At 45.2% G+C, this 8,031-nt stretch overlaps 1 protein-coding gene across 1 annotated transcript; it reads left to right on the forward strand.

Moving 5' to 3' along the window:
- Positions 1 to 1,062: 1,062 nt before the first annotated feature.
- LOC121439810 (homeobox protein Rhox13-like) lies at positions 1,063 to 6,370 on the forward strand. The gene is made up of 4 exons (XM_041640433.1): positions 1,063 to 1,129; positions 4,024 to 4,390; positions 5,278 to 5,323; positions 6,254 to 6,370. Exons 1-4 carry the CDS (start codon positions 1,063 to 1,065, stop codon positions 6,368 to 6,370), a joined length of 597 nt encoding a protein of 198 aa, XP_041496367.1.
- Positions 6,371 to 8,031: the final 1,661 nt, after the last annotated feature.

The following is an 8,031-nucleotide window of genomic DNA, read 5'->3' on the forward strand; positions in this document are numbered from 1 at the left end:
AGACTCAGAAGTGTGATGTCAGAAGCATGAAATGAGCCAAAGAGTGGGGAATAAGGTCTGAGCACAGCCCTTGCTCAGGCCATGAGCTTGGTGCTTATCCCACAAATATAAGGACTAGGAACATTAGGAATGTTAGGGAAATATTCTCCCAGCTCTGGAATCACAAGCTGAAAGCAGGAAGTCCCAGGGCTTCTGGAGTGACCCCAGGTTACCTGTGCTCCTGGCTGCTTCCTCTTTCCATTATCTTCCACTGCTATAGCTACTATGGCAGGGCTCTCTGTTCCTGACAAGGCTTACACTCATGGTCTCTCCGGTCATCCACGAACAGTTCATCATACAGAAAATGAACACATTGCCGGGCAGTGGTGGTACATGCATTTAATCCCAACACTCAGGAGACAGAGACAGGCAGATCTCTGCGAGTTCGAGGACAGTCAGGTCTACAAAACCTAGTTCCATGACAGGAACCAAAAGATACATAGAAAGCCTGTCTCAAAAATCCATAAAAAAGAAAAAGAAAATGAACACAATACACACACATAGGTACACAAACACACACACACACACACACACACACACACACTCGCCCTGGGAGGTATTAGAGCCCTGGGTGCCAGAGTGGGTGATGGGAAACCAAAAGTTGCAGATTTAGAACAGGAGAAGAACACTGAGCTATCCCCAGAGGTATGTAATATCTGGGAGTTAATTGGGACACCTGCCATCATCCTGGCTCTGACCACAAAGCACCTCCATGTCCTCTTTCATGCTCAGATGGACATCCATGCGTCAGCTCTCACTTAACTGTGCAGACTCCATGGCCTGAATGTGGTGAACACAGCATTTGTCCCCGCAAAGTATGTCCTTTGGTCCTTAGCCATTGTCATGTGGGTTTAGGGGTTTTTTCCTTCTAAGGAGCTGCCCTTCTTGACAAGTCTGTTTCTGGTGTCAGCATCTCTGCTACAGGTTCCAAATATATTTACTATCACTAGATGAAGGGACTGCCTTTCCGTGACGAGGAATTGATGCTTCCATGGGCGAGAAGAAAGCCTTTGTGAACTAACAATGCCGTTCATGAAGAAGGATGGGGGATCTGGTCGCTGGTCATTGCAACTGTATGAGGAATTTAATTGTAATTCTAATTTTCATATATAAACTCAAGTCTAATATTTTATACTTCTATAAGGAACAGTCAACAATGTTGTGCATGGTATCACATACCTATAATCCCAGCATTAAGAAAGCAAATGCAACAATACCACCACATATTTGAGGCTCTGCTGGTCGATGTAGGAAATTCCAGGTCAGAAAGGAATCCATAATGAGATCTTTTCTCAAACAAACAAACAAACAGAATTTAAAAATCCTTGTGTAATATAAATCAATACAATACAGATCAACTACAGTCTTGACTGCTGTGCCGCCTAGTTTTATGTCAGCTTGACACAAGCTAGAGTCATTTTGGAAAAGGAAACTTGAACTGAGAGAGTACCCTCACCAGATTTGCCTATAGTACATTATCTTTCCTTTTTAATGAAATAAAATAAAATATGCTAAAAAGTTTTATCACATCGAAGTTGGACAAGGCAAACTAACAGAAGGAAAAGAGCCCAGGAGTCAGATACCATTTGTTCTCACACTCAGGAGTCCCATAAAAACACTAAACTGAAAGCTATAGTTTATATGTAGAGGACTAGCAGAGACACTGTAGGCCATGAACTTGCTGTCGCAGTCTCTGAGAGTTCCTATGAGCTGTGCTCAGTCCACTTAGAGGGACTTGTTATCCTGGTGTCCTCCATCCCCTCTGGCTCTCACACCCCTCCTACCTCCTCTTCCATGGGGTTCCCTGAGATCTGAAGGGAGGGATTTGGTGGAGACATCCCATTAGTGCTGAGTATGAGGGACAATGAATTGGTAAAGTCACTTTCATTGGGCTATTTACAGTACTACAGAAGTCAGCAGCTTCCATGCTGACGAGAGCTCTGAAAGTATTATCCTAGTGCTGAGACTGTCATTCAGGTAAGGTACTCTGATTGGGAGCGATGTCTGCCACTCTGCAGTGCACGTGTGGACCTCAGCATGGTGCTTCATGCATCCACCAATACCCACACTGCATGAGCTCTGTGTCCCACAGCATATGACCTGATCTGTGTTCCATTAGGGCACTTCCGGTTGTAGGCTGACTCCCAAAGCTCAGGTGTTACCTGAGCAGGGCTCCTCCAATGGAACTAGCTGACTTTCAACTCTTCCTCTGTCTTGTCCTTCTATCTAGCTGCTCTAGGTGTGTGCACTGCCAGTAACTCTGCCAGGAAGTCATCTCTTTGACACACTTGGTACAGTTGCTTTTGTGGCCTACTACATGTTTTATTATATACATAAAAATGATGACGTGAAACTCCGTTGCAAATATTAAGTGCCTCTCCTGAGCACAAGCCAAAGAGAAACATCATAAGGTGTAATAAGATGCAGCAACAGGGCTGAATCCATAGGCCCATCCTCCACCACTGTTGAATGGAAGGAGGTGCAAGGAAGAAAAGGTCCAAGCCAGAAAGCGGAAGCTAATATAAAATCTATCTAGGTGATGAGTTACTAGGCTTTGGGGAAGACATCAAGAGCTTTGAGGATGTGCTTCCCAGGGGAAGGAAACTGTAGTTGCTGGTACACTGGTTTGTGAAGCTGAAGTAAAAGGATGCCAAAATTCTGCAAGTAATTCATGAACCCGGACGGTATCCCGATCCTGTGCCATTGATGTTATCCCCATTCATGGTTTTGGAAGCTGTGAATGAAGCATTTCATTCAGGGTCCCAAGATATGTAGAGCTCAGGCTTTGGGATTTAGCTTCCTATTAGACAAAGCTGGCACTGCCCATCCCATTTTCTTTTTCTTATGCTGCTTCTTTCTTTGCCATCTACTCTCTTCTTCCTCTCAACTTATAATCCAGAGGTCTCCTAGAAAGTGCTTGGTAGTCAGTGAGAGGGGGAAACTGTTCTGTGGCCCAAGTATAAATGTCAAGTATCATCCCATGTTTCCATGTCATCAGAAAGACCCCAGCTTCCTGCACTGGCATACTGCAGACTCAGGGTCCCTGTCTCTTCATCTACTCTGCCAAATCCACAGTCAAGTAATCAACTTGTATAAACACACAGAATAAGTCATGTGACTCCTTTTCAGGAAAATATTCGGTGCCTGAGTTAACCAAGGTGGGAAATAGGGAAGGGCCACTACCCTTCTTCTTGACAGATACCCCGGATGCCGTGTAGCTAGAGTTCCAGGTGGTTGTGAGCTTTCTTATGTTAGCTCTGGGATGCTAACTCTGGTCTTCTACTAGAGCAGCAAGGGCTCTTGATCACTGAACCATCTCTCTATCTAGTCCCCCATTGTGTGTTTTTAGCAAAATTTTGGTGTAGTCAATTAAAGACTACCATCGTTACACTTAGTCAAAAGAAACCTCTCTCAAAAATCTAATGATTTACAGAGATTAATTAGAGAAAAAAATCAAACGATTCAAAGACATTTGCAGCCAGGCACTAGACTGAGCTCTGGGAGTCCTCCTGAGTAATGGAGAAGGGATTTTATGAGCCAGGTGGGTCAAGGTCATGACGGAGAAACCAAAGGCACAGCTGATCTAAGCTTGTGGGACCACATTGGTTCTGGACCAACAGTTAGGGAGCTTGCATGGACCCGACCTAGGCCCTCTGCATGTGTGGGAAAATTGTGTAGCTTGCTCTGTTTGTAAGGTTCCTAGCTATGAGATCAGGACCTGTCCCTGGTGCTTACTTAGCTCCTTCTTGCAAACAAGCACCTGGAAGTCCTGTTTGAGGGCCCTGGAGAACTGGGGAGCATGCAGGGACCTGCGCATTGACGCATTGACGTCACCCTTTCCTTCTGTCCTCTCATTGTTTGGTCGGTAGCCCTGCCGAGATTCTAGACCTCCAGGTCAGTCATTCCCAGGGCCCAAGTGCTGTTTGAGGTCCACAGTTGCAGTTATGGCCAAGGGTATTGAACGTACATGTTATACTCCATAAGATTATGAGGAGGAAATAGTTTTTGAGAAAGGATTTGTGGCCTCCACCTCAGCAGTGGCAATGGAGGCAGATTGTGGCCATAGTGGAGGCCACATAGGCCACCTAAATTTCAGAATCAATGAGAGTAATCAGGGCCAGGATAGCGAGAGGTACAGTAAGGAAAGTGATGCTAACGTGGGAGAAAGCAGTAGCCACCCGGATTCTTCTTTGGAGCTAGACTCAAAAGAACTGAACACCTCAGAGGCTGGTGTGGCAAGGATTCGTCAGAGGCACCAGGGTCATCAAAACCACTTCCGTTTCACACCGGGTCAGATCAGGGAAATGGAAAGATTCTTTCAAATATCCCAGTACCCAAATTTGGCTGCCAGGTATGTGGTTTGGCCCAAGAGCTCCCCAACATCCCTGGCCTCTGGCTCATGTTGAGGTGCCCTTTTGTTCTTCGAGGCCCTGTATTCCTTATCGTCCCTCTCCAAGTCACAGGGGTCTTCTCCTTTGGTGGTGGGCACAGGAGGATGCCCCGTGTGGGGCCCGAGCTCAGTACCAACATGTAGTGCTGACATGAATCAAATGTCCATAGTCAACACGTCTCATTCAGAGTCATATTTTAATTTCTGTGAAATATAGATATTTGTGGGCCCAAACGACTTACCAGCATCAAGTTCAAGAGTACTAGGGGTTTCTAGTTTGTTGGGTGACCTCCTTACCAGTAGTCTACTCATCTTTTCAGGGACTGTGTACCTAGCCATCAACTCCTTTTGGTTTCTCTTTCCCCCAGCCTAGTGCTGTCTTTTTGTTCTGTTTTTTGTTTTGTTTAGTTTTTTTTTATGTTGGGGGGGTGTTTCAAGACATGTTTTTTCTGTAGATTTTGGAGCCTATCTTGGAACTACGTTCTGTAGACCACTCTGGTCTCAAACTCATAGAGATCTGCTGCCTCTGCATCCCAAGTCCTGGGATTAAAGGCATGGGCCACCACCACCTGGCCCCTGGTACTGTTTTCAAATTAGCATACTTTGCTCAGCAGAGACATTGACATTTATTATTATTTTTGATACTTTGTTAAAATTATTTGTCTCTATCATTTAGAAACTTTTGCAGGACATGAATTCATTTCAAAAGTGAGACTGCCTCTGAGAATAAATGTTAATGCCAAGTGTGAGGGAGGACGGTGATATTTTAAAAGGCATAGAATTCATGTATGTCATTGTATTGCATGTAAAACCCTGCATGATAAACATCCATGGTTGTCTTTACACAGGAAAGAACTTGCAAGAACTTTGAAAGTGCCTGAAGCAAAACTGAAGGTCAGTGAATCCAAACAAAGCAATTGGACAGACAATCTATAGCCTTCCTTAGGCATTAGCTAGCCTTGTCCTAGGCACTTTTCAATGAATCTGTGTAACCCTTGCTGTCCTTGAACTCATGGTTCTTTTGCCTCCACCTCCACCCCCCAAGTGCTGAGTTTACAGCACTTGACACACTGAACTTTAAATCGATTTTAAACTTAATTGAAACAGCACTACATAAAAGGGACATCATCTCTAGGTGGACAACATTCACAGCACATGGTTTTCATTGTGATGCAATTTTGGACCCCCAGCTGGCCACACACTTAGCCTCCTATGGAAATACTCCTTGCCCCTTTAACTCTTTAATTGTCCCCGTCTTTCTATTTTGTGTCTTGAATATCATGGTTAAAAGTGCTACACTGCATAAAGAAAAAAATGATCCTAACTTGAGACGATGGTATTAATAGTGACAACCCTTAATGTTAATTTTTCTGGGATTCTGTGTGTGGCTAGCCAAACACATTGCCAAATAGTTATATTAGGGTTGAGAGGAGGCATGGACTGATAGGTATGGAAGAATAACACTTAAAATACAGAGATTAATATTGTGCAGGGCAGGATTCTGGAAATCTCGCTGAAGCAGAGATAGTATTCTCCATCCTGATGCTGGAGAACTTTGTGTAACATGAAAGAATATGCTGGTCAAAAAAAAAAAAAAGAATATGCTGGTCAGATTTACCATGGGTGGAAGTCCCCACTGAAGTGTATATACTGCGGGAAAAAGACAAAATCATAGCCCTGTTTGCAGAGGTTGACACACAGCCGGGGCTTGCTTTTGTGAGCTGAGTAGAAAGTTCCATGTTAGATGCCTTAAAGTGACTTCTCTCTCTCGGCTCTGGGGGTGGAAGCCAATGCTAAAACAATCTTGTCTCCCTCTGATTTTAGGAGTGGTTCGCCAAACGGAGAGTGAAAGACAGGAAGGAAAAACGCGTACTGATAGAGACAACACCTCCTATTGAAGACATCATCATGCTGTGGGACACTGAGGAAGATTCTTCCTAGAATGGCATCATCCTTCATTCAGGAGCCAAATGGCTAATAGGTGACCCATGTGCCCATTGCCAAGATTAAATAAATTGAACACTCATGTTAACAATAAACACATAACCTCCACATGCTTTCTGGTATTTTGTAGGATAGGATGTACACATTTCAGGAAATTCTATTTAAACAGAATGACAAAGTCTAGTTACATAGATTAGCATTTTAAGTCATGAGTGTTGCTTGCATAGATGAATATTTCCAATACATGGTGACTGGAAAACAGTGGGTCACATGAGCCTACTTGATTCAGGCTTAGTAGATCCTCTGAGCAAGTGATTCAGAAGGAATCCTGCAAACAAGAAATTTAAGGAGAAGTTGGCACAGATGATATTGGTGGTGATGAAAATTTTTATTTGGGGGATTTTACCAATACATTTTATTCTAAAAAAGAAATTGGATTTTTTTGTCATACCTGATTATGGTTTCCCTTCCTCCTACTTCTTCCAGGTCTTCCCCACATATTCTCCCATTTGGATACATTCCCCTTTCTGCCCCTCAGCTCAGGTAGGTGGAAGCTGCCCCCAGGCCTTCCTGGACCTGCTGAAGACATTCATGGGCAGGAGAGGGTCACTGCGATGAGCAAATGTGTGGTCAGGAAATTGGAAGGAACGAATCAGAACGGTTCATGTGCTGTAGAAAGAGGCAGAACGGAAGGAGCGAAGGGGGTGAGGAGCAGGCTGCTGTGGGCAACCTGCTAACCACCCGTGTTCGAGGTGGTACCCAGACCCAGCCATTGTGCCATTGTGATATCGGGGACTGAGATGCTGCTGTAGGCCATCTCTGTGAGAGTGACCAGGCTCTCTGTGTTGATGTCCATGGCTCCTGCTTTCACTGAAGGCCATGCATATGCCTGGCATCTGGGCTACCACCTAGGAATGTGTTGGTGTCCCTGGGTCATGCTGCTGATGGAACCATACCAATCTGATTACCTGTGCTACTACCTAGGTTCTTGGTGGTGTCCATGTGTTCCTGCTGCCGAGGACCATTCTAGGTCCATGTCAGAACTGCAGCCAGGGTCTGTGTTGAGGTCCATGTCCTGTGTTGTCACCAAAGGCCACAGGGATGCTCAGGGCCTGGGCTACAATCTGGGACCTTGTTGGTATGCAAGCTTCCAGAGCCATTATGATCTGAGTAACCTGTGCTGCCACCCAGAATGATGGAGGAAGGTCATTGGCCAATAAAAAAACTGCTTGGCCCTGTGGGTGGAGTAAACAGAACAAAATGCTGGGAGGAAGAGGATGTGAGGTCAGAGACTTGACATCTCTCCTCTTGGGAGCAGACGCCTGAGAGAGACTCCATGCCCCACTCCCGGGATGAAGCTCCGACCCAGGATGGACTAGGCTAGAATCTTCCCAGTAAGACCGGTTGTCACAGATTATTAGAGATGGGTTGATTGGGATGTGAAAATTAGCCTGTAAGTGCTAGAGCTAAAGGGCCAAGCAGTGCTTAAAAGAATACAATGTCTGTGTAATTATTTTGGGGCATAAGCTAGCCGAGTAGGCGGCCGGGGTGCTGGGAACGCAGCCCCGCCGCCCCCATTACTACACCAGGGCCTTGGTGTCATACAGGTCCAAGTATCTGCTTAGTGCCATGTGTATGTCTGTGTCCCTATGGCAGGC

This window comes from Microtus oregoni, unplaced genomic scaffold, assembly GCF_018167655.1.
Source record: "Microtus oregoni isolate MIOR12 unplaced genomic scaffold, Mior012 000063F_ref0000156, whole genome shotgun sequence".
NCBI lineage: Eukaryota > Metazoa > Chordata > Mammalia > Rodentia > Cricetidae > Microtus > Microtus oregoni.